This window comes from Somniosus microcephalus, chromosome 9 (genome assembly GCF_052327205.1).
Source record: "Somniosus microcephalus isolate GS21.2 chromosome 9, FLI_Smic_1.0, whole genome shotgun sequence".
NCBI classification, from domain to species: Eukaryota; Metazoa; Chordata; class Chondrichthyes; order Squaliformes; family Somniosidae; genus Somniosus; species Somniosus microcephalus.
This window is the reverse complement of record NC_140995.1, coordinates 213,541,192-213,568,913: the sequence shown is the minus strand read 5'-3', so window position 1 is coordinate 213,568,913 and position 27,722 is coordinate 213,541,192. Positions and strand designations below refer to the sequence as shown.

At 45.1% G+C, this 27,722-nt stretch overlaps 1 protein-coding gene across 1 annotated transcript in view; it reads left to right on the top strand.

The window, feature by feature from the left end:
* Positions 1 to 27,722, top strand: part of mertka (c-mer proto-oncogene tyrosine kinase a) — a 168,639-nt gene that overhangs the window by 13,027 nt on the left and 127,890 nt on the right. The window contains exons 2-3 of the mRNA XM_085997870.1: positions 25,865 to 26,192; positions 27,244 to 27,344. Coding sequence (XP_085853996.1) covers positions 25,865 to 26,192; positions 27,244 to 27,344 — 429 coding nt within the window. The remainder of the gene's footprint in view (positions 1 to 25,864; positions 26,193 to 27,243; positions 27,345 to 27,722) is intronic.

The window sequence follows — 27,722 nt, the reverse complement described above, 5'->3', positions numbered from 1 at the left end:
ACTGTCACGTCGTAGACCCGGGACAGTCATAGAGTCAGAGTTTTACAGCACAGAAAGAGGCCCTTCGGCCCATCGTGTCTGCGCCGCCCATCCATCCCTGTCCAGTCTAATCCCATTTTCCAGCATTTGGTCCATAGCCTTGTATGCAATGGCATTTCAAGTGCTCATCCAAATGCTTCTTGAATGTTGTGAGGGTTCCTGCCTCTACCACCCTTTCAGGCATTGAGTTCCACATTCCAACCACCCTCTGGGTGAAAAAGTTCCTCCTCAAATCCCCTCTAAATCTCCTGCCCCCTTGTTATTGACCCCCCCACTAAGGGGAAAAGTTCCTCTTTATCTACCCTATCTATGCCCCTCATCATTTTGTACACCTCAATCAGGTCCCCCCTCAGCCTTCTCTGCTCCAAGGAAAACAACCCCAGCCTGTCCAGCCTCTCTTCATAGCTGAGGCGCTCCATCCCAGGTAACATCCTGGTGAATCTTCTCTGCACCCTCTCCAAAGCAATCACATCCTTCCCATAGTGAGGCGACCAGAACTGCACACAGTACTCCAGCTGTGGCCTCACCAGCGTTTTGTACAGCTCCATCATAACCTCCCTGCTCTTATATTCTATGCCTCGGCTAATGAAGGCAAGTATCCCATATGCCTTTTTAACCACCTTATCTACCTGCTCCGCTGCCTTCAGGGATCTATGTACATGTACACCAAGGTCCCTCTGACCCTCTGTACTTCCTAGGGTCCTACCACTCATTGTGTATTCCCTTGCCTTATTTGTCCGTCCAAAATGCATCACCTCGCACTTTTCAGGGTTAAATTCCATTTGCCACTTTTCCGCCCATCTGACCAACCCGTTTATATCGTCCTGTAGCCGGAGGCTTTCCTCCTCGCAATTTACCACCCCACCAATTTTCGTGTCATCTGCGAACTTACTGATCATACCTTTTACATTCTCATCCAAATCATTTATGGAGATCACGAACAACAAGGGACCCAGCACCGATCCCTGAGGTACCCCACTGGACACAGGCTTCCAGTCACAAAAGCAACCTTCGACCATCACCCTCTGCCTCCTGCCACTCAGCCAGTTTAGGATCCAACGTGCCAAGGCACCCTGGATCCCATGGGCTCTTACCTTCTTAACCAGTCTCCTATGCGGGACTTTGTCAAAAGCTTTACTGAAGTCCATGTAAACCACATCCACAGCATTTCCCTCATCCACCCCACTAGTCACCCCCTCGAAAAATTCGATCAGATTTGTCAGACATGATTTACCCTTGACAAAGCCATGCTGACTATCCCCGATTAATCCTTGCCTCTCCAAGTGGAGATTAATTTTGTCCCTCAGAATTTTTTCCAATAATTTCCCCACCACAGATGTTAGACTCACTGGTCTGTAATTCCCTGGTTTATCCCTGCTACCCTTCTTGAATAATGGTACTACGTTAGCTGTTCTCCAGTCCTCTGGTACATCCCCTGTGGCCAGAGAGGTTCTGAAAATTAGTGTCAGAGCCCCTGCAATCTCCTCCTTTGCCTCCCACAGCAGCCTGGGATACATCTCGTCCGGGCCTGGGGATTTATCCACTTTTTGGCCTGCTAAAACCGCTAGCACCTCCTCCCTCTCGATGCTAATATGTTCAAGTATGTCACAGTCCCCTTGCCCGATTTCTATGTCTGCATCGTCTTTCTCCATAGTGAACACAGATGCAAAAAATTCATTTAAAACCCCGCCTACATCCTCTGGCTCTACACACAGATTGCCACTTTGGTCCCTAATGGGCCCCACCCTTTCCCTGGTTATCCTCTTGCCCTAAATATACTTATAAAACATCTTAGGATTTTCCTTTATTTTGCTCGCCAGTGTTATTTCATGGCCCCTCCTCGCCCTCCTAATTTCTTTTTTAAGTATGCCCCTGCACTTTTTATACTCCTCTAGGGCTTCCTCCGTCTTTTGTAACTGCCAAAAGCCCCCCTTTTATTTCTAATGCATTTTTGTATATCCCTTGTCATCCAAGGTTCCCTTTGCTTGTTGGTCCCACCCTTGACCTTTACAGGAACATGTTGGCGTTGTACTCTCTCAATTTCCCTTCTGAAAGTCTCCCACTGTTTTGATGTGGATTTTCCTATAAGCAGCTGCTCCCAGTCCACTTTGGCCAGATCCTGCCTTATCATATTAAAATCGGCCTTCCCCCAATTTAGAACCCTTATTTCCGGGCCGTCTTTGTCTTTTTCCATGACCACCTTAAATGTCACCGAATTATGGTCACTGTCGCCAAAATGCTCCCCTACTGACGCTTCCACCACTTGCCCGGCTACATTCCCCAGAATTAGGTCCAGTACCGCCCCCTCTCTTGTAGGACTTTCTACATGTTGGCTCAAAAAGCTCTCCTGGATGCACTTTAAGAATTCTGCACCCTCTAAGCCTTTCACACTCTGACTGTCCCAATTTATATTGGGGAAGTTGAAATCCCCCACTATTATTACCCTATTATTTTCGAGCAGCGGGTCGTTCCTGGTTTCTCTTTCAATACTTGCATTGGTGACTGGTAAACATTCGATGATGGTCGAGTGAAATAACTCAACAGGGTCAACCGTCGGTGCCTCCTCCTCTGTAGGTAGTGGCAGGCGTGACAGCCCATCAGCATTACCATGCTGCTTTGTACCTTTGAATTCAATCTGATATTGATGTGCCCCTAGGAAAAGGGACCATTTCTGGAGTCTCTGTGCTGTCATCACCGAAACACCCTTCTTGGGGTTAAAAATGGATACCAACGGCTGGTGGTCTGTCAGAAGCGTAAACTTTTGGCCCTGCAGGTAATGATTAAACTTCTTTACTCCCCACACAAGGCTGAGAGCCTCCCTATCTATCTGAGCATAGTTGCGCTCCGCGGAGGTCAATGATCTGGATGCGAACGCGACTGGCCTCTCCAGGCCGTTTGGCAACTTGTGTGAGAGTACTGCCCCAATACCATATGGAGAAGCATCGCAAGCCAAACGAATAGGCAGCGTTGGGTTGAAGTGAGCCAACACTTCCTCTGAGGTGATCAATGCCTTGCTTTTGCGAAAGGCCCTCTTATAGTCCTCGCTCCACTTCCATGGTACTCCCTTCTGCAAAAGAGCGTTCAGCGGGTGCAGCACCGTGGATAAATTTGGCAGAAACTTATGGTAATAGTTAATCAACCCTAGGAACGACCTCAACTGGGATACATTATCCGGAGCGGGAGCCTTCACAACAGCTTCGATCTTGTCAGGAGACTTATGAAGCCCCTCCTGGTCAATGACATGACCACAGTATGAGATCCGCTTCTGAAAGAACTCACATTTCTGGCGATTAACTCGAAGTCCATATTCTTTCAATCTGGTGAGCACCAGTTCCAAATTTACAAGGTGTTCCTCGTCATCATCTCCTGTAATCAGAATATTGTCCAGGTAACATTGTGTGCCTGGAATTCCCTGTAATACCTGCTCCATGGTCCTCTGCCAAATTGCTGGAGCCGATGCCACTCCAAAAACCAGTCTATTATACCGGTACAAGCCTCTATGCGTGTTGATCGTGAGATACTGGCGTGACTCTTCCTCAACTTCCATCTGTAAGTACGCCTGCGCCAGGTCTATCTTGGTGAAGTGTTTCCCGCCAGACAGCGAAGCGAAGATATCCTCAATCCGCGGAAGCGGATACTGCACCGTGTGAAGCACCGGATTAACAGTGATCTTGAAATCTCCACAGATGCGAACCTTCCCCGGTTCCCCCGGCTTGTTGCTCGATGAACGCTTCATGACGGGAACAATGGGCGTGGCCCACTCACTCCAGTCTACCTTAGATAGTACTCCTGAACGTTCTAGCCCTTCCAGCTCAGCTTCCACAGCAGGTCGTATCGCATAAGGTACCGGTCTGGCTTTGAAAAATTTCGGGTTTGCATGTTCTTCAACCTTGATGTTTGCCGTAATTCCTCTGTGTTCCCAGTCCCTGTTGGAACACCTCTTTAGCATCGTCCAATATTCTGGACAATCGTTTAGGTTTGACACCTTTTGTACCGGAATCTACCGTTAGTGCTTTTAAGGAATGCCAGTCCATATTTATTTTCCTAATCCACTCCCATCCCAGTAGTGGTGGACCTCCCTCAGGTAGCACATATAAGTCCATTCCTTGGCTTTCTTTGCCCTTGTGGACCACCTTTACCTCTATCTTCCCGATGGGGTATACTCTTTGCCCCGTGTATGTTTTCAATACAATCTCCGTATCCCGTAGGGGAATATGTGGGAATAACCTTTTGTAATCTTGCTTATTCATGACCGTCAATGCCGATCCAGTGTCCAATTCCATCTTCACTTGGACTCCTGCTATCTGAAGTGTGACCCAAATTGTTTGGAGGTCTGCTTCCTTACCAACATTGTGTACTCTTAGACTACCCAGTTCATTACTGCTGGAGTCTGAATCTGACTTCTGTTCGTTCGAACTGTTCTCTGTCACCTTTTGTACCTTTCTGTACTTTTCCTGCGGTGACTTTTTGTTGCTGGTCTTCTTTCCTGACCGGCATACTTTAGCTATGTGACCAAGCCTGCCACATTTTCTGCATTCCTGATTTTTGAACCAGCACTGGTTCTGATCGTGCGTTGTCTTTCCACAACGATAACATTTTACTGTACCCAAGACCATTTGATTGGTGCTGAGTTCCGGTGACCGTAGCTGCATTTCCGCCGTGCCTCTCGCTGTGGCTTCTTGCGATGCTGCAATAGTGACAGCTTTATCAAGCGTAAGATCATTCTCCTCAAGCAGTCGCTTTTGTGTTCCTTCTTTTAACAATCCACACACAAATATTTATCTCAGCGCATCTGCTAGTCCTGTTCCAAACTGACAGTACTTTGATAGCTTACGCAGTTCAATTAAAACTTCAGCGTTGCTTTCGTCTTTCAGCTGCGTTCTTCTGTAAAATTTAAATCGTTCCGCTATCATCAGCGGCGTGGGGTTTAAATGATTTTTCAGGACAGTAACAATATTCGCGAAAGTCTGATCCGCCGGTTTATTTGGTGATAGAAGGTGCTTCAATAGCCCGTATGTCTTCGCACCCATTGAGCTTAATAAGGTTAGTGCTTTCTCATCATCTGGTACCTTATTTGCTTTACAATAAACTTCCATGCGTTCTACATACGTGGTCCAATTTTCGATATCGCTATCAAAGGTATTAATGTTCCCATGTTTAGGCATCCTTGCAAGTTTTTAAATTTTTCTTTTTCTCAAAATGGCGGCTTCCCGCGCCTGTCTTCTTCCCCCGCCTACTAAAATGGCGGCTTCCCGCGCTTGGCAGTCTTTCCCGCGCTCGTCTTCTTCCCCCGCTGACTACAATGGCGGATTCCTGCGTTTGCCTTCTTCCCCCGCTGGCTGCAATGGCGATTGCCATGCTGCTGCCGTTCTCGCCTCCCCAGCGGTTCTCAATTCCCTGACGCTGCTTTGCCTCGCAGCCCCGCTTGCAGCCCGGTCCTTTACACCGGCTGCGTTTGAGTTCTCCGCGGCTCTCGTGCCTTAAGCTGCCCCAGTCGCTGCGCCTCTCGGCCTCGATTGCAGCCCGGCCCTTTTTACCGGCCATGGTCGAGTTCTCCGCCCTTATTCCTCCGTTTTCCCTCCCCTACTCCACAGCCAACGCGGCCGACTTTCTGCTCGTGTCGCTGATCGGCTTACCCACCACTGTGGTAGAAGGGATGATCACTGCCTGTCGCTGATGGAGGGCTTCGTGGTCAGAATTTTTCTTTTTAACCCGGGTTCTCGATGCCTCCCGTGCGATGGTGCTCAGCAGGATGATGAGGGCGGATGCCTCTTCTCGACGCCCGTTCTGAGGACGAAGCTGCCTTGGATGTAAAACTGCCGCAGGGTAAGATCGGACTCGTCGCCACTGTTGAGTCTGTGTGTCCCAGTTATGCTTAGGATCAATCACTGGACACAGACAACAAGAATAACTTTTAACAGGTCTTTACTATTCGGAGGTCAGGGCTGAACTGCCCAGCAAATCCCTACACAACACTTATATACCGGTGTGGTCACCACCGGTATTACAGTATACAGCAGCCAAGAGAAAGTAGTACATCTCTTAAGGTAGTTCTCTTAAGGTGGAACAGGTTACATACACCACAACACCAACAACATCCCTATAATGGATAATCAAGGGGCCACAGGGAGGGGGGAACTGAAGACAATCACTATCAAAAAGGAAAAAGTACTTCGTAAAATAATGGGACTAAAAGACGACAAGTCCCCTGGGCCAGATGGCCTGCATCCCAGGGTCTTAAAAGAAGTGGCTGCAGAGATAGTGGATGCATTGGTTGCAGTATACCAAAATTCCCTGGACTCTGGAGAGGTCCCAGCAGATTGGAAAACAGCAAATGTAACACCCCTATTTAAGAAAGGAGCGAGTCAGAAAGCAGGAAACTATAGACCAGTTAGCCTAACATCTGTCGTTGGGGAAAATGCTGGAGTTCTTCATTAAGGAAGCAGTAGCAGGGCATTTGGAAAATCATAATGCAGTCAAGCAGAGTCAGCATGGTTTTATGAAAGGGAAATCATGTTTAACAAATTTGCTGGAGTTCTTTGAGGATGTAACGAGCAGGGTGGACAAAGGTGATCCAGTGGATGTGGTGTATTTGGATTTTCAGAAGGCATTCGATAAGGTGCCACATAAAAGGTTACTGCATAAGATAAGAGCTCACGGAGTTGGGGGTAATATATTGGCATGGATAGAAAATTGGCTAACTAACAGAAAGCAGAGAGTCGGGATAAATGGGTCATTTTCCGGTTGGCAAACGATAACTAGTGGGGTGCCACAGGGATCGGTGCTGGGGCCTCAACTATTTACAATCTACATTAATGACTTGGATGAAGGGACCGAGTGTAATGTAGCCAAGTTTGCGAATGATACAAAGATGGCTGGGAAAGCAAGTTGTGCAGACGACTCAAAGAATCTGAAAAGGGATATAGACAGGCTAGGTGAGTGGGCAAACATTTGACAGATGGAGTATAATGTGGGAAATTGCGAGGTTATCCACTTTGGCAGGAAGAATAAAAAAGCAAATTATTATTTAAATAGAGAGAGATTACAAAATGCTACAGTTCAGAGGGACCTGGGGGTCCTTGTGCACGAAACACAAAAAGTTAGCATGCAGGTACAGCAAATGGAATGTTGGCCTTTATTTCAAGGGGGTTGGAGTATAAAAGCAGAGAAGTCCTGCTACAACTGTACAAGATAGTGGTGAGACCACATCTTGAGTACTGCGTACAGTTTTGTTCTCCTTATTTAAGGAAAGATATACTTACATTGGAGGCAGTTCAGAGACGATTCACTAAGTTAATTCCAGAGATGAGGGGGTTGACTTATGAGGAAAGGTTGAGCAAGTTGGGTCTATACTCTTTGGAATTTAGAAGAATGAGAGGTGATCTTATTGAAACATATAAAATACTGAGGGGGCTCGACAAGGTAGATGCAGAGAGGATGTTTCCCCTTGTGGGGAAATCTAGAACTCGGGGGCATAGCTTCAGAATAATAGGCCACCCTTTTAGAACTGAGATGAGGAGGAATTTCTTCTCTGAGGGTCGTACATCTGTGGAATTCTCTGCCCCAGAGAGCCGTGGAGGCTGGGTCATTAAATACATTTAAGGTGGAGATAGACAGATTTTTGCAAGATAAGGAAGTGAAGGATTATGGGGAGCAGGCGGGGAAGTGGCTTTGAGCCCAAGATCAGCCATGATCTTCTTGAATGGCGGAGCAGGCTCGAGGAGCCAAGTGGCCTATTCTTACTCCTATTTCTTATGTTCTCCCTGGCAACTGTCTGAGGCTGAACCACACTGTTTGCAACCTTGGTGTTGTATTTAGCCCAGAGCCATCACTATCTGCGCCATCACTAAGACTGCCTGTTTCCACCTTCATAACATCGCCCGACTCCACCCCTGTCTCAGCTCATCTGCTGCTGAAACCCTCATCCATGCCTTTGTTACCTGTAGACTTGACTATTCAAACGCACTCCTGGCTGGCCTCCCACATTCTACTCTCCATACGCTTGTGGTCATCAAAAACTCTGCTGCCCGTGTCCAAACTTGCACCAAATCCTGTTCACCCATTACCCTTGTGCTTGCTGACCTACATTGGCTCCCGGTTAAGCAACGCCTTGATTTTTAAAATTCTCATCCTTGTTTTCAAATCCCTCTATGGCCTCGCCCCTCCCTATCTCTGTAATCTCCTCCTGCCCTACAACCCTCCGAGATCTCTGCGCTCCTCCAAGTCTGGCCTTTTGCACCGTTTTTAATTGCTGCACCATTGGTGGCCGTGCCTTCAGCTGCCAAGGGCCGAAGCTCTGGAATTCCCTCCCTAAACCTCTCCGTCTCTCTGCCTCTCTTTCCTTCTTTGAGACGCTGCTTAAACCCTACCACCATCTGCCCTAATATCTCCTGTCAAATTTTTGTTTTATAATGCTCCTGTGAAGCGCATTGGGACTTTTTACTAATTTAAAGGTGCTATATAAATGCAAATTTGTTATATGGGCATTGAGCCGATAATTTTCTAATTCGTAGGCAAGAGTGGTACCAGCTGAGCTAGGTTGACACTAAGAAACTACTTCTTATCGTGTCTACACACTGTTCCCTTTGGGAAACAGTATGAAGTAGTGGAAGGATTTCTGGCCACGTTAAACGCTCCTTCCGTGACCGTAACCATCTTCATACCAGCCATTAGGGTGGTTAGTCCTATGGCGGGAGGGTTTTACGGGCTCCCACAACCCATACGATGCGGGGGGCCACCCACACCCACGGACGCAAGTATCCCGCTGGATGTCAATCCTGAATTGAGAGCCGGAGCTCTGACTCTACTTGCTGGGACTGTCTGGAGCGGGGTTCGAAACCCTACACCTTCTGGCCCAGCGGCGGGGATGCTTACCGCTACGCCAAAGGCCCACTCCACTAAGAAACTGAATCGGCCCTTTTAAAGTTCTTTTTCCATGTTTTATGTTCTTTGACAGGACAGTCGAAGCTGCACAAGTTTGTTTATAAAAAATCAAAGGTTCTGTATTTTAATGTAAAACAAAATCCTGGGAATTTTGGTAAAGATTTTTATGAAAAATATGAAATGGACATTCCTGGGTGAAAATCCAAAGGAAAATTCCATATTAGGGCATAGTGGTTAGCACTGTTGCCTCACAGCGCCAGGGACCCGGGTTCGAATCCGGCCCCGGGCGACTGTCTGTGTGGAGTTTGCACATTCTCCCCGTGTTTGCGTGGGTTTCCTCCGGGTGCTCCGGTTTCCTCCCACAGTCCAAAGATGTGCGGGTTAGGTTGATTGGCTATGATAAATTGACCCTTAGTGTTAGGGGGATTAAATACGTGGGGTTACGGGGATAGGGTGGGATATGTGTTGGTGTAGAGGTTACAGGGATCGGGTGGGATATGTGTCGGTGCAGGCTCGATGGGCCGAAATGGCCTCTATCTGCACTGTGGGGTTTCTGTGATTACAGAAACTCAAGAAAATAGTTTTCTAGTCTAGTCACTTTGTATTTTAATGTGTACACAGATCTTCATTTCTTCAGAAGTTTGATCCCGTAATGGCTCAGAGACTTTGTCTAGTGACCAGCTGAGCCACACTGTCTAAGAAGGTCTCTGGTTCAGTCTTCAGTCAGTGTTTTGAGTTATTTAATCTCAGCTGGGGCACTGTTGGAAACCATTTATAATTGACCTGAGTGACCCAGGATTAGGAATGATTTGAGGGAAAGATCAACCTGGGTTTGCGCTTGAGAATCCCACCCCCTCCCCCGAACCGCTGAAAGTGCATGTTTGGTTGTTGGGTAAGGGCAGGATCTGGCTGGCTGTATTTCCCTAACTATCGACCGTCTGCGATCACTCACCATCTCGGCTCACACATGAAGAATGACTACTTGAGTTGAGTTACCAGAGGATGAAATGTCTAAGATTCTGAGGGGGATTGACAGGACAGATGCTGAGAGGTTGTTTCCACTGGCTGCAGAGTCTAGAACTAGGGGGCATAGTCACAGGATAAGGGGTCGACCATTTAAGACTGAGATGAGGAGGAATTTCTTCACTCAGAGGGTTCTGAATCTTTGGAATTCTCTGCCCCAAAGGGCTGTGGATGCTGAGTCTTTGAGTATATCCAAGGCCGAGGTAGATAGATTTTTGGACTCTAGGGGAATCAAGGGATATGGAGATTGGGCGGGAAAGTGGAGTTGAAGTCGAAGATCAGCCATGAGCTGCTTGAATGGCGGAGCAGGCTCGAGGGGCCGTATGGCCTGCTTCTGCTCCTAATTCTTATGTTTTTGTGGCCTCATCACCCCCAAAAAGGATTTAGCACCTTGAGAGGAGAGGGAAGGGGAGAAATTTGGCAGTAAAAGAAAAAAGAGGTAGCAAAGGTAAAAGTCATATTTTAAAAATGGTTCATGAATAGTGTTTCCAACCAGGCAACCTTATCAGATGGTGGAGACAAAATGATATGGGCAATGGTTAGGATATTGTCTATACATTTCATTCCTATTTTAATCAATTTGCTCCCCTCCCCATCTCTTTTGAGGTATTGACTCCCAGCACTGTTGTTGGGTGGGAATGAGTGACATCTTCAGCTCCAGCACTTTTTGAAAGAATAACTTCAATTGCAGGCTATTGCAGAAACATAACTGATGAGGCTCCGACTGGGTTAAAAAGCTGAATGTGAAAATTTAAGAATATTTTTGATTTAAGCAAATTAGGACTGCCAGTGTGTGGGATGTGCTTATCAAGTGGATGGGGCAAAATATCCCTCTATGCATGTGTAACTTTTTTTTCCATCACCATAACAGGACAGCAGAGCACATATTTTACAAATTTACATTTCTAATGCATCATTTCACTCATCCGTACTGGTGATTCGAGTGTGAAGGTTAACGAGTCTCTCAGGATTTTCCTCCTGGACCTTTGTCATGAGTCTCTTATGTGGCACCTTCTCCAAAGTCTTCTGAAAGTCACTGTATGCCTCATCCACTGTATTGCCCTTGCCTACTCTTTGTTATTTCTTCAAAGAATTGAATAAAGTTGGTTAAATATGACTTTCCTTTTAGAAATCCATGATTTAAAAAAAAATTATATTCTGTCTCTAATTGTTTTGTTTTCTGATCTTTTAGTAAAGATTCTAACATCTTTCCTACCACTGATTTTAATCTAAGTGGCCTATAGTTCCCAGGGTAATGGTAATCTTGTGGAAGATGGTAATTATATTTGCTGTTTGCCGGTCCTCTGGCATTATTCCTTATTCTCTTGAATTTTTATATGTAGACAATAATGTCTCTGCTGTCTCCTCTCTAGTTTCTGTTGCATATCCACAGGTGCAATTCATCTGGACCCAGGGTCTTGTTCTCCTTAAGTTTGTCTGGTTTATCTGGCATCTCCTTTCTTAATATCCCTCGTTGACTTTTTCTAATGTAATTTCCTCTTTGATAGCTTCCAGTGAAAACTGAGGGTAAGTATCTATTCAATATACAGTACCTGCAAATGTCTATCATCTGTGAGTTTATCTTGCTCATCCCTTAGTGGCCCTATTTTAATTCTCTTTGTTTTACGCATATTCTGTGATCACCACATCCTGCTCCAGGGGTAAACTACATCACTTGTTGAGTGAGCGAACAGGCTCAAGCCAATTACACAGTAAAAGAGCCAACCGATACAACTTGGCGTCTCTAATTTATTTACTAATATCTCTATAAAAAGGTACACAAAGGAGAGATTACAGGTGTCTCCCTAAGAGTTTGCATATTATGTGCAGTAATAGGACATCATGAACCTGTTCCGTTTTAGAATGCTGTTTTTCCCAATGCGAATACCATCATCCAGTATTGAGTGTTTATTTCACGTTGTCCCTGAACTATACCTGCTGCTTTCAACATGAATTTTCACATTTCAGCTGGCGTTCAACAGTTGGACTGAGATGGAACTTGTTCCAGTTGTCCCACTGCTTGTGTTGTGTTCTCAAAGCAACATCAACAATGTTTGTGTCGTCTAAAGCACACCGAACTGAGAGTCCCCATGGAGTTGAGAAACTGTGGAGGGACAATGTGCCCATAAAATCTAGATAATTAAACATGAACCAGGCACCACATGCAACAACAATAACTTGCATTTATGTAGTGCCTTTAACGTAGTAAAACATCCCAAGGTGCTTCACAGGAGCGTTGTCAAACAAAATTTGACGTCGAACCACATATTGGGACAGGTGACCAAAAGCTTGGTCAAAGAGGTAGGTTTCAAGGAACGTCTTAAAGGAGGAGCGAGAGGCAGAAATTTAGGGAGGGAATTCTTGAACAACTGAAGTCACGGCCTCCAATGGTGGAGCGATGAAAATCGGGTATGTGCAAGGGGCCATAATTGGAGGAGTGCAGCGGTCTCGGAGGTTTGTAGGACTGAAGGAAATTAGATAGGGAGGGGCGAGGCCCTGGAGAGATATGAGAATTTTGAAATTGAGGCTTTGCCATACCAGAGGGATATTTGTTTAAAAGAATCCTTATCAATTGCTCTGTGTAACATGCCTTATTATGTTTTCCTAAATCAGTGTTAATGTTTAAAAAAAAATCTAAATGTAGAAGTCAGTGTCATGTCCTTCACATCACATATCAACAGTAGTCATTTTATTGTTGCACAGAAGTTTTATTTGTGTCTGTTATTTCCTTTTCAAAATGGTTTAAGAGTGTTTGGTCTGAAGTAGAGACAGTACATTATTGTGTTGTACTCAATCTCTCTACACAGTCGAGTTTGGGAAAACTGGCAACACTGTATGGCAAGCAAGGCCATGAAAACTATTGGCAGACTCTGAAAGAACATGAACCTTAATCCACTAGAAAGTTCTAAATTAATGAGGCTGCTTCCTAGCAGGATTGTTTTTCCCGTCAGTTTTCTCGCATTCACTCCAGAAGGCATTGACTTATGCTGGGGTAGGGATGCTGGTTTCTTTCCAGTACCTCGCCCAACTTGCCACTATTCGCATGTAAGCCTAGACAATATTAGAAGAATATTTGATCACCGGGGATTAAAGAAAATAAGAAACACTTGCATTTCGATAGTACCTTTCATGACCTCGGGTGGTCCCAAAGCGCTTTACAGCCAATTAAGTACTTTTGAAGTATAGACACTGTTGAAGTAGGAAACACGACAGCAATTTGCACACAATAAGGTCCCACAAACAGTAGTGAAATAAATTACCAGATCATCTAGAACACCAGTTCTAGGCGTTGCTTGAGGGATAAATGTTGGCCAGGACACTGGGAGGACTCCCCATCTCTTCTTGGAATAGTGCCGTAGGATCTTTAATGTCCTCCTGAGAAGGCAAACGGGGCCTCGGCTTAACTTCTCATCCGAACGACAGTGCAGCACTCCCTCCGTGCTGCACAGACATGCCAGCCTAGATTATGTGCTCAAGTCTCTGGAGTGGGGCTTGAACCATAAGCTTCTGACTCAGAGGCGAGAGTGCAACCCACTGAGCCATGGCTGACACCTGGCATCACAGCCAATCTCAATCTTCTCCTTGCCCATCGTCTATATATACAGACTTTAAGCAGGTTTGAGTGGCTAGTGATTAGACGTGCACACTCTGGCCACATTTCCCCTCTCTAAGCCAGAAACGCCGAGTCAAATTATAGCGCACCTATTACCGGTCTACTGAGACCGGCTAACTCAGCCGCGACAGAGATTGAGCCTGGTCCTAATGGCTCGGTGACTCACTGGATAAACTCACTGAATTGAAAAGCCGAGAAGTTATGTTAAATGTGTATCGAACCTTGGTTAGACCACACTTGGAGTACCTTGCACAGTTATTATAAAAAGGATATAGAGGCATTGGAGAATGTGTGAAGATGATTCACAAGTATGATACCAGAACTGAGAGGTTATACCTATCAGGAAAGGTTATGCTGATAGGAGGAGGCTTGTGTGGAGCAAAAACACTGGCATGCACCAGTTGGGCCAAATGGCCTATTTCTGTGCTATACATTTTATATAATTCTATGAACCATTGGGTGAGTTATCAAATTTCAATTATGATGTTGGTGCCAATAGATTAGAAAAATCTCATCCGTTTCCTTTTCTGAGGAATCGGCACTTTTACATTGAAGTTGGGGTTCAGGGAGACGAAGACCTGTGACCTCCAAACACAATCTCTGCTGTGTACCTTCAAATCAGGCCTGTGAAGGCCAGAGACCACCTCCTGATCGGTAAAAAGAGGATATCCAGCTCTGGGGCAACTCAATGGCAGCTTGCAAGATCCATGATTTTATACTGTTGCTGTTGTCAGCGAGCCAGCTCCCACTAAAAGCGGCTACCTGATCACGGTTTTTGTGAGTCTACATTTCTGCTACTGTGATCAGAGTGCCTGACATTGAGATGTTACGCCTTCAGTGTAAAGGGGGTCATGGCATTCAAGTACACTGGGGAGGAACTTGTTTATTTGAAATTTGGCATCGTTTTCCAAAGTATTACGTACAATACATCAGGGAAAAGAAAGCTGGGTTTATTGTGACATCCTCAATTATTGTGTGTACTTTGTATGAAGAGTTGAATACTTCAACCACCAAATCCATAATAAAGCATGGCTGTGGTGTTTCACAGCTGACAGCACATCCATGGCAGTGATGGTCTTACACTTGGAGTGTTCAGTGAGGTGACTGCCTGGCTGATGCCATACTCCAGGAAAACCTTCAGCACTCCACAGGTCTCTTCTTAAATCAGACCAGAGATATGCTTAACTTGCCCATGGAGAGCCAGTCGATGAACGACTGGTTTCATAATGCCCTGGATGTTATCACAGAAGACTTTCTGACGGCATTTGCTCCATCTTTGACTCCTTTACCTCTGCCAGACATGATGGGCTGGATTTTGATACTGGAGGCGTGTAGGAGGCGGGATTAAAACTTTTGGGGTTGTAGTTCCGCCTCCATCGAGTTGTGGCCAACCCACGCGATTTTCACTTGATTGACCTTGTTGAGCCCGCCCAGATTGACATTTCATCTGTCAAGCGCTTTTGACAGATGAAATATCAGTGTTTGACAGCTGTTTGAAGCTGTCAAACACTGACAATCTGTACACTAAGTTAATTCCTTCCTCTCAGGCTGATTTAGAGATCTCTCCAGAACAGAAAGCTGAATGTTGCAACTTTTGACAGCTCGCAGCCATTCTGCTTTCTGTGCCGGTGAGATGAGGGACTCCCGAGACCTGAAGAAAGGAAGGCTGTAAGTAAAGGTAAGTAAAACTTATTTAAACACTTTACACACACCAAACACACTTACCTCTGCACTCATGCACCCATCACTCACCTGAACACCGGACATCTCGAACCCTTCAGGCCGACGGTCCGCCTCACTAACTTGGCGTGGTTTGGCGCCGTCGGGAATCCCACACTTCAGGAATAAAAATAGGGATTAGGTTAAAAACTGCCTGTTAACAGGCAGTTAATTGGCACTAATCCCCTTCCTTCCTCGGGGAGGCGGTTCCCAGCACAAGTCGGGTATCCGCCGCCTATGAAACTGGCATGGAGGCAGGTTGGGGGCGGGATGGGCTCGTGTGCCCTGATTTCGTGATTTTAACCCCCCACACGCCTCCAATCCCACCTCCACGGCCCAATGAAAATCCTGCCTGATGACTCTTCACACCAATCAGTTAGGTCAGTTAATAGTTTTTGATTGTGTATGAGGGAATTTAGCAATAGTATAGAGGGCCGTTAAAACTTAATACTGGAGTTTGCTCTCCCCAGATTCATTGTCCATGAGGAAAAGTTTGAATGAACAAAAACATATTAGAAACTGGTAGTCTTCAAGCAGAGGAATTAACCTGACTGATCAGCTATTGCCAAGGATGCACTGACACATAACCAGTATTTCAGAAACTGTGAAGGAGGGGCATGCATCAAACCACCCGACTGGAGAACCTCACAGAAGGACAATGAACTGGTCGGAACTTCATTAGACATTGTCACAGCAACGACCGCGGCAGTATGTCCCAATACAGTTAACAAATACACAGTGCAGATGTGGTCTGTCAGGACCATAGAGTGAATGTGGATGCAGCAACACTTGTTGCAAACTAAATGCACATCTCATTAGTTATAGTGGCCAGGGATGTTGGTTTGTTTGCAAACGTGTTAACTTAAATTGACTGGTTAACAGTGAATGGGGGTAGATTAGCCTGCATTTGATTGAGCAAACCACATCCAGATACAATGTACTGCACTTTTAGAGGTTCAGCTGACTCTGTCGCCAGTTAATCTGTCAAGTCGACAACAACAACAACTTGCATTTTTGCAGAACATTTAACATCGAAAAACTTCTTGATGTGCTTCCGAGGTGTAATCAGACAAAATGGATACCAAGACAAAGGAGGAGATATTGAGAGGGTAGGTCAAAGAGGTAGTTTTTAAGAAGGATCTTAAAGGAGCAGCAGAAGCTGGAGAGGCGGAGGTTTAGGGAGGAAATTCCAGAACATAGGGCCAAGGCAGCTGACGGAATGATCGCCAACGGTGGGGTGAAGGGAGTAGGGGATACACATGGGAATATGATGTCGTGGCGATAATGGAGACCTGGCTGAAAAAAGGACGGTTTGGTTTTAAATATTCCTGGTTATAAGGTGTTCAGGAAAGATAGGGAAGGAAAGAAAGGAGATAGGGTGGCAGTATTGGTTAAGGAGCATGTTACAGTGCTGGAGAGAGAGGATGTCCTGGTGGGGTCAAGGACAGAATCTATTTGGTTAGAGTTGAGAAATAATAGAGGTGCCATTACACTACTGGGTGTATTCTATAGGCCGCCAACTAGTGGGAAAGATATAGAGGAGCAAATTTGCAGGGAAATTACAGAGAGGTGCAAGAACTATAGAGTACTAATAATGGGGGATTCAGCTATCCTAATATAGACTGGGATAATCGTGTAAAGGGCAGAGATGGGGAAGAATTTCTGAAGTGTGTTCAGGAGAGCTTTCTTGATTAATACGTTTCCGGCCCAGTGAGGAAGGAGGCATTGCTGGATCTGGTTCTGGTGAATGAGGTGGGTCAAGTGGAGCAAGTGTCAGCAGGTGAACATTTAGGGAACAGTGATCATATAAGGTTTAGATTAGCTATGGAAAAGGACAGGGAGCAATCTAGAGTAAAAATACTTAATTAGAGGAAGGCAAATTTCAGTGGGTTGAGAACGGATCTGGCCCGGGTAAACTGGAATCAAAGATTGGCAGGCAAAATTGTAATCGAGCAATGGGCTGCCTTTTAAAGAGGAGATGGTTCGAGTACAGTCGAGGTACATTCCCACGAGGGGGGAAAGGTAGGGCAACTAAAGCCAGAACTCCCTGGATGACGAAAGAGAAGCATAAAAAGGGCGCATATGACAGATGTCAGGTTGAGAATACGAGTGAAAATCAGGCTGAATATAGAAAGTTGAGAGGGGAAGTGAAAAAGAAAATAAGGGGCAAAGAGAGAGTATGAGAATATATGGGCAGCTAACTTAAAAGGGCATCCAAAAGCCTTCTATATGCATATAAATAATAAACGGGTAGGAAGAGGATGGGTGGGGCCGATTCGGGACCAAAAAGGAGACCTACGCATGGAGCCAGAGGGCATGGCTGAGGTACTAATTGAGTACTTTGCATCTGTCTTCAACAAGGAAGAAGATGCTGCCAAAGTCGTAGTGAAACAGGAGGTAGTGGAGATACTGGATGAGATAAAAATTGATAGAGGAGTACTAGAAAGGCTGTCTGAACTTAAAGTAGATAAGTCACCAGGACCGGATGGGATGCATCCCAGGATGCTGAAACATGGAAACATAGAAGATAGGAGCAGGAGTAGGCCATTCGGCCCCTCGAGCCTGCTCTGCCATTCAATGAGATCATGGCTGATCATCCAAATTCAGTACCCTGTTCCTGCCTTCTCTCCATATCCCTTGATCCCTTTAGCCTTAAGAAATATATCCCACTCCTTCTTGAGGGAAGTAAAGGTAGAAATTGCAGAGGTACTGGCCATAATCTTCCAATCCTCCTTAGATACGGGGGTAGTGCCAGAGGACTGAAGAATTGCAAATGTTAGACCCTTGTTCAAAAAAAGGGTGTAAGGATACACCCAGCAACTACAGGCCAGTCAGTTTAACCTTGGTAATGGGGAAGCTTTTGGAAATGATAATCAGGGACAAAGTTAGCAGTTACTTAGACAAGTATGGATTAATTGAAGAAAGCCAGCACGGATTTGTTAAAGGCAAATCGTGTTTAACTAACTTGATCGAGATTTTTGATGAGGTAACAGAGAGGGTTGATGAGGGCAATGTGGTTGACTTGGTGTATATGGACTTTCAAAAGGCGTTTGATAAAGTGCCACATAAAGGGCTTGCCAGAAAAGTTGAAGACCATGGAATAAAAGGGACATGGATATGAAATTGGCCAAGTGACAGGAAACAAGAGAGTAGTGGTGAACGGTTGTTTTTCGGACTGGAGGAAGGTATTCAGTGGTATTCCCCAGGCGTCGGAACTAGGACCACTGTTTTTCTTGATATATATTAATAACTTGTACTTGGGTGTACAGGGCACAATTTCAAAATTTGCATTTGACACAGAACTTGGAAGTATAGTGAACAGTGAGGAGGATAATGATAGACTTCAAGCGGGCATAGACAGGCTGGTGGAGTGGGCGGACACATGGCAGATGAAATTTAATGCAGAAAAGTGCGAAGTGATGCATTTTGGTAGGAAGAACAAGGAGAGGCAATATAAACTAAAGGGTGCAATTCTAAAGGGGGTGCGTGAACAGAGAGACCTGGGGGTATATGTGCACAAATCTTTGAAGGTGGCAGGGCAGGTTGAGAAAGCGGTTAAAAAAGCATACGGGATACTGAGCTTCATAAATAGAGGCCTAAAGTACAAAAGCATGGCAATTATGATGAACCTGTATAAAACACTGGTTCGGCCTTAACTGGAGTATTGTGTCCAATTCTGGGCATCCCATTTTAGGAAGGATGTGAAGGCCTTAGAGAGGGTGCAGAAAAGATTTACGAGAATGATTCCAGGGATGAGGGACTTCAGTTATGTGGATAGACAAGAGAAACTGGGGTAGTACTCCTTGCATCAAAGAAGATTGAGAGGAGATTTGATAAAGGTGTTCAAAATCATGAGGGGTCTAGAAAGAGTAGATAGAGAGAAACTGTTCCCATTGGTGGAAGGGTCGAGAACCAGAGGACACAGATTTAAGGTGATTGTCAAAAGAACCAAAGGCGACATGAGGAAAAACTTTTTTACGCAGCGAGTGGTTATGATCTGGAATGCGCTGCCTGAAAGGGTGGTGGAGGCTGACTCAATCACGGCTTTCAAAAGGGAGTTGGACAAGTACCTGAAGGAAAAACATTTGCAGGGCTACGGGGGAAGGGCGGGGGATTGGGACTAGCTGAAGTACTCTTGCAGAGAGCCGGCACGGGCTTGACGGGCTGAATGGCCTCCTTCTGTGCTGTAACCATTCTATGATTCTATGAGGCCAGATTTGGAGGAATGGAGAGTTTTGGGGAGGAAGGGTGGTTGAGGCTACAGAAGATTACAGATAGGGTGGCACAAGACCATTAAGGCATTTAAATACAAGGATGAGAATTTTAAATTTGAGCTATTGGCAAAATAGGTCAGTGAAAATAGGGGTGATGGCTAAGCAGGATTTAGTGTAGGATAGAATATAGGCAGCAGAGTTTTGAATGAGCTGAAGTTTATGGAGGGTGAAGGATGGGAGGCCGGTTTGGAGTGCATTGGCGTAGTTGAGTCTGGAGGTGACCAAGGCATGGATGGGGGTTTCGGCAGCAGATAGCCTGATGCAAGGGCTGTAAATGAGGAAGCAGAGGGCCCAAGGATAGATCCTTGAGGAACTCTCGAAGATCAGAGATTCAGATATAGAGTTGGTGGAAGGTGGGCACGAATTAGGAAGCTGGCCCAAGGGACAGGTTGGTGCAGGGAAATTAGCCGCCCACAGGATAGGGATGGCAATGAATGCTGTCTTGGCAACGTCCATGAACAAAGGGGGTTGGGGGGGGGGCGGCGGTGGAGAATTTTTTTAAATTTCAGGCATGCGGACTGAACAATTTGGCATAATTACATACAATTTGTCAGCACAAAATACTGCGTGTACTTTTTTTTGGTAGTCTTTGCTTGTTTCTTTTTTGGATGGTATATAAAATTGTATTTTCTTCCCAGCCCCTATCGGTCTCTGGGCTAATTGTGGGTCACAGAAATGGGCTGTTGCCAGGCCTCTACTGGCAGGCACTCTGAGGCATCCGCCAAGAGATGCTCAGGAAGAAGCTTTCCTCTGAGCTTTCCCTTCCCTTTATGTGGCAAGGGGCCAGGCCTTTTCTTGGGGGGCCTTTTGTTTCTTCGCACCCCCCCAACACCAGCATTTGACTGTTCTTGCCTGATCAGTCGTGTGCAATTGTTCACAAGGATGCCGACTAGCCTAGTGTGCATCATGCCAAGTCACATGCTTCCAAATAGGTCCTGAATCTGAGAATGTTACACCATTATTTGTCTGTCGTTCTCCCTGTAGGATTTAGAACGTTTGTGCTGGAGGTATAGTCTATGTTACTAACTCTCTGGTCGGAGCTGTTCACCTGACTGATAAATGTTTGCCCAAGGTATCGAGCACTCAAAAGAACACAAGTTGCAAAAAAGGCTCCACAAGGCATGGTGTGAAAGATGGCGTGGATTCCTAATGTGCAGTCTGCACGATCCACTTTTTGGCAATAATTCGACTAATGAAGGCTGAACAGTAAATCACGGGAACGCTGCTGGGATTTCCTCCCAAACCCGCTCACAACACTCTGTGCTGAGCCATGTTTGGAAAATGCAATGGAAAGTGCAAAAAAGTTTCACGCATTCACCATTAGGCTTTACTGACATATGCACCTCCTCTGTGTAATTGCTGATTCAATGCTTCACACTGCAGTTAAATTTTGTGCCCTTCTGAGATCAACCAGATCCAACCCTTTTGCCACCTGCCTGGTTTTCCGATGTCACTCGTTTCCCTTGCCCCACGCACCAACCCCCGGACCGATGTCTTTCAATAAGACTGTAATGACGTGGGGGATGAATTTCCCGGGAGGTTCTCTCCTTCGTCTGCCGCAACTTGGGATAAAGAGTCACAGAAACCCACGGAAAATGGTGGGAATGCCGCTTTTGAGCTGCTCTCCCGCTGAAGTTATGAGCGGGAGAACCTCCTGGGAATTTCATCCCTCTAACATTTAAACAGATTCAAGAAGCTGGAGACAGTAATATGTTTGATAATTCACTTCCTTTATTATTGACAAAACATTAATCTTAAACACCAATACAGAGTAGCTCACATTAGCATCACGTTTGAAACTTGTGTACGTGGATTTTAATGATGAATTGTGAAAATACTTCTCCAGGCCTGTTCACGCCACTGGGTCTCGAAGGTAGCAAGAGCTCTGTTTCTTTCTAACTAAGTAAAAACGTAGCATCTCTTTTCTACCATTTTCTTTATGGTCTCCTTCCTGCTGTATGACCAACATTCCCTCTGAGCGGCGGCGCAGCTGTCTGTCGGTCCTATGCAGCCCGGGACCGGCCTTCATCAGTGTTAAATTTCGTGCATGTGCAAAACTGTGGGCTGCGCAGCCCCTTAAAGGGGCCACGCACCCCCAAAATATTAGGGGGAAACGTTGCTTATAACCACCCAGTTTCACACCATAGGCCTGCTTATAACCACCCAGTTTCACACCATACTTCCTATCATTGGTTTTCCCCATCCATAACTTTATTGTAAACAACCTTTGATGCATGCTCTTATAGTCTTTCAGATGAGACGTTAAACCGAGGCCTCATCTGCACTCTCAGGTGGACATAAAAGATCCCATGGCACCATTTTGAAGAGGACCAGGGGAGTTCTCCCTGGTGTCTGGGCCAATATTTATCTCTCAATCAACATAGCAAAAACAGATTATCTGGTCATTATCTCATTGCTGTTTGTGGGAGCTTGCTGTGCGCAAATTGGCTGCTGCGTTTCCCACATTACAACAGTGACTACACTCCAAAAAATACTTCATTGACTGTAAAGTGCTTTGGGAAATCCGGTGGTAGTGAAAGGTGCTGCATAAATGCAAGTCTTTGCTTTGTTATAGTAACACATTACCTTTTATATTGCAGCAATCTCCTGCTCACACAACCTCCCCCACCCCCCCCCCACACACGCAGTGATTAAAAGCCTGTGTTTTCAAAGCTTGTGTTTCAATCTTAATTCTTTCAGCTCAATATTTCTCTCTAGCTGATTTATTTATATTTGCCTATCTTCATAGTGCGATGTCCGTGGTCCTGAAATTAATTAATCTCCAAATTTATCAGCATCATTGAGAGGGATAGACAGGCTTTTCGAGAACACGATTTAAACCAAATTCTGTCTACCTTACTGGTTTTGTTAGAAACAAAAGTAATGTAAAACCATATTGATGTTCTTGCATGTTATGCATTTTATTTTATGTCATTACTTCCTCATTAATGCTGGCTGTAAATCAGGCTTGGGCATAGAGTGTTGTTAGGAGGTGAAGAAAAGGTGAAAGTGCATTTGGCGACTGCTGATTCAGAGATGCCTTATTTTTGAGGGGTTTTTTTCTGCTACTATTCAATTCAATTCAATTCAAATCGCTTTATTGGCATGACAAGTTACATCTTCTGTTGCCAAAGCATCGAAAAACATTCATGTTTGTTCACAAAAATACAGATCTATCCATACAGTGTATAAACAGATATATCCCTGAGTGTATAAATATACTTTCATATAATTTATATATACTCTTATATTTAGTAGTACTAACTACTCTTTTCTTATATTTAGTAGTACTAACTACTGCTGCGCCATCTACCTTTGTTAGCTGCTGCTGTCTACATTAATGACAATAGCCAATTAGCTGTGCACTAATGCAGAAAGCAAGTACGATAGCAAAATACGACAGATGCTGGAAATCTGAAATAACAACAGAAAATACTGGAAAAACTCAGCAGGCCAGGCAACATCCGTGGAGAGAGAAATAGAGTCAACGTTTCAGATCGAAACCCTTTGTCAAGACACAAGCAGAAAGCAAGTCACTGGTACTTTTTGTTTTTGTGCAGCAAGCCAGATCATCCACTTCCCCATTGACAACCGCTGGTAATAGGACAAGGCACTTCAAAGTTACGGAGTGGCAGGATTCCCTAAGGCCCAAGGAGTGATTGTTTGTGCCCACGTGAACATAACTATCCATGCCATCAACAGAAAAGGATTTCACCCCCTCTTATTCCCAACTCGTTTCTGACCAGTAGCACTACATCGTGCAAGTGAGAATGCTCACTTTCCTGGCAGCTTCTCCAATGCCTTTATTTCAGTGGGATCAGCCAGAGGAGCAGTGACAGCCTGAAGAGGATGCAAAGGGACAGCCCATTGCTGGCTGCAAAAGATGTGGAATAATAATCATCACATGTACACCCTGTTATTAATGCCTTAGCAGCACTCAGTGTCAAGAACGTTGTTGGATTCCTGGTGTTAGTAAGAAATGCTTCAGGCATTTAAATCTTGCAGTAACACACCACTTCCCAACCCCAAAACCCTCCATACGAACAATTAGTCCTAATCACATTTACCCACCCATTCCTTCATCCACTTTTCCACTCCAGCCTTGAATGTTGACTTCATTTCAGTCGCGGCCACTAGAAACATAGATAAATAGGAGCAGGAGTCAGCCATTCGGCCCGTCGAGCCTGCTCCGCCATTCAATATGATCATGGCTGATCCTCTATCTCAATACCATATTCCCGCTCTCTCCCCATATCCCTTGACGCCTTTTGTATCTAGAAATCTATCTATCTCCTCCTTAAATATATTCAGTGACTTGGCCTCCACAGCCTTCTGTGGTAGAGAATTCCACAGGTTCACCACCCTCTGAGTGAAGAAATTTCTCCTCATCTCAGTCCTAAATGTCCTACCCCGTATCCTGAGACTGTGACCTCTCGTTCTAGAACCCCAGTCAGGGGAAATATTCTCTCGGCATCCAATCTGTCTAGCCCTGTCAGACTTTTATACATTTCAATGAGATCCCCTCTCATTCTTCTAAACTCTAGTAAATATAGGCCTAGTCGACCCAATCTCTCCTCATACGACAGTCCTGCCATCCCAGGAATCAGTCTGGTGAACCTTTGCTGCACTCCCTCTATGGCAAGTATATCCTTTCTAGGGTAAGTAGTCCAAAACTGCACACAGTACTCCAAGTGTGGTCTCACCAAGGCCCTGTACAACTGTAGTAAGACATCCTTGCTCCTGTACTCTCATTCTCTTGCAATGAAGGCCAACATACTATTTGCCTTTCTAACTGCTTGCTGCACCTGCATGTTTGCTTTGTGACTGGTGTACAACGACACCCAGGTCCCTTTGTACATCAACAATTCCCAATCTATCACCATTTAAATAATACTCTGCCTTTCTGTTTTTCCTACCGAAGTGGATAACTTCACATTTATCCATGCATCTGCCATGTATTTCCCTGGAATTGAATGTCTCAACCTCACCACTCTGTGTAAAGAAGTTTCTCCTGCCCTCTGTTCTAAATCTTTACATTTAATCTTGTATCTAAGGCCCCTCGTTCTAGACACCTCAAATACTGTGAACAGTCTGCTAAATTTATTGCCAACTTGTCTGTACCAGTGTCCCCCAGTTTAGCTTAGTTAGTTCCCTGCAGGGGGAGAGTGTACAATCTATATTGGGTCAATAGAAACTCTAACTGGATGGATTTATAAGTAATAAAAACAGAAAATGCTGGGAATACTCAGCAGGTCCGGCAGCATCTGTGGAGAGAGAAACAGAGTTAATGTTTCAGGTCGATGACCTTTCGTCAGAACTGGAAAAAGCTGGAGATGGAACAGGTTTTAAGCAAGTGCAGGGGCAGTGAAAGGGGGGGGGGGGAGGGGAGGAAAGAACAAAAGGGACGGTCTGTGATAGGATGGAAGGCAGGAGAGATTAAGAGATGGCGCAAGGCAAAAGGAGATGGTAATAGGACAAGTTAAGGAACAAAAGATGGCTCTCGATGAAGTGTAAAATAAATAAATAATAATAAATAAAATGAATGGGGAAAAAAAAAAAAGAATAGGGGCCAGGTTTATGGTCTGAAATTGTTGAACTCAATGTTGAGTCCAGAAGGCTGTAAAGTGCCTAATCGAAAGATGAGATACTGTTCCTCGAGCTTATGTTGAGCTTCATTGGAACAGTGTAAGAGGCTGAGAACAGTGAGGTCAGAGTGGGAGTGGAGCAGAGAATTAAAGTGACAAGCGACCGGAAACTTGGGGTCACCCTTACGGACTTTTTTTTCACATTCATTTTTTTTTACACTTCATCTAGAGCCATCTTTTGTTTCTTAACTTGTCCCATTACCTTCTCCTTTTGCCTTGCGCCATCTCTTAATGTCTCTTAATCTCTCCTGCCTTCCACCCTATCACAGACCTTCCCTTTTGTTCTTTCCTCCCCCCCCCTCCCCCCCACCTTTCCCTGCCCCTACACTTGCTTAAAAACCTGTTCCATCTCCAGCTTTTTCCAGTTCTGACGAAGGGTCATCGACCTGAAACGTTAACTCTGTTTCTCTGTCCACAGATGCTGCCTGACCTGCTGAGTATTTCCAGCATTTTCTGTTTTTATTTCAGATTTCCAGCATCCGCAGTATTTTGCTTTTGTATTTGTATTTATAAGTAGTTTGTTTTGGAGATTCTTAAGCAAGGTAATGAGTTTCCATGTGTCAGACGTCTGCTTTGACCTTGTACAATTTAATAGATGTCTGTCAGAGCCTTAATGAAACAAGACATACTGAAATAATGATTAAACAATGTCATTTGTTGCCCAACAGACATTCCCCATGTGTCTCCTTTGACCCATGTACCACAAGAGACTACGCCAACGCCAGCAGGAGAACCGCAAGTTACTGCCACAAGCAGCAGTGATGCTCTGTTTGCAGCCAAAGTTCGCAAAGAGAACCGTTTCAAGCCCGGAGCAGCAAACATCGTAATATCACAAGGCAACCCTATCAGCTTCAATTGTTCCATTGATTTATCCAGCTTTCAACAGGATCTGACTATTCAGTGGTTGAAGAACGGCAAAGATAGCCACCGTTGTTTCTACAAAGAGATTTTCCTTGGTGGAATTGAAGGCAGATCCACGATCTTGAGCAGCTGCAGGTACAGCGCTGTGTCCTGTAACTTCTTACTTAATGTTTTTGGTTTTGGAAAAAAGTATTCTTGACGCCTTTGGTTTGTGTGTGTGTGTGAAATCTGAATTGCTGATCAATGCAGCTTGTGCGTGTAGTCCATTGGTGCTCTCCTGGTGTGTGCCAGAGTAGGTTTGTGTCTTGAGATTCCCTCACATACAAATTCCTGCTTCTGAGGCCATGTTGGGCTGAAGCCAGATGCTGCATTACAGTAAGTCTGGGAGCAAGGATGGGGACAGTAGGGAGGGGGGTGGGGAGACGAGCAACTTCTTAGCAAGCAGTTCAAGGACAAGCCCCGATTAGGAAGATTAAGCAACAAAGCGTGGCTGTTGTGCTTCCAAATAGTGTTCGTCTTGCAGAACATGTTGCTACCACTAACTAGCAGCAGGAGTGAAGTGTAACCATAGAGCTGATCCTATAAAGCTTCACACTTGAGCTTGGCTCGTGTGAAAAGAAGAATTTTTTTTGCTTGTTTGAAATAAAATTCAAAGAGTTTTTTTAAGAAGGATATTGTAGCTACAGAGAACATGTCTGCTGCAGTCTGATTTTTTTTGGAATGTATTGGGCTAGAAATTGGTTCTCATTGCATTTGTTCATCAGGAAAAAAGGACCAATTTCGGGGCTCAAGTCCTGGGGCCCCATGGACGCCTCAAGAATGACTGACCCGAAATTGGGTTGGCCCTTTTTTTTTAGGCCTCGAGAGTGGCCACCTGAAACAGGTGTTGGGCCCCTTGTACGAGGGGCTTAAAACCTGTTGAAGGACCCTCACCAGAAATGGGACATTCCTGAGCAGTGTTAAAGGTGAATTGCTCCACATGGTCCCCAACAGTGGGAAAGAATATTATTTGTGGTAAATGATTTGTATTTAAATAAGACTCCCCCTTTAAAATGTTTTCCAGTGCAAAATGTTTATTGAAATTCCTGTGGGGTGGGGGTGGGGAGAACGAGGACAGGAGTGTTTCTGTAAAAATCCAGTCCCATGCATTTCGAGAGCAATCGATACATTTTTTTTCCCCCCACAGTATCTCCAGCGTACAGCGTTCTGACGCAGGTGCCTATAACTGTAGGATACTAATCTCTAACGTACATATTGAATCAGAGAAGATCATTCTGCAGATAGAAGGTATGTCTTTCACTACAACACATCCTCTTGGCATCATCTCACATGTTGCCTGACTGCATGCTCGGTCTGGGACTTGTAACGTAACCTTCTGACCAAAAGAGAAAAGGGTGGGAAATTTAGTAATTGATGAAATGACACCAGGAATTGAAAACTATAGATACGAGGAGAGACGTTAGATACTGGATTACCATTTGGGCAGAGGAGGCTAAGAAACGATTTAATCAAGGCTTTTAAAATTATGAAGGGTTTTGATAGGGTGAAAGGGCAATCTCTGTTCTCTATTTGGGAAGTCAGGGATGAGGAGGAGGTGCCGTCAATTTAAAATGATCACTAAGACTTAGGAACGAGGTTAGGGGGAATTTCTCTTAGTGTTGTTGG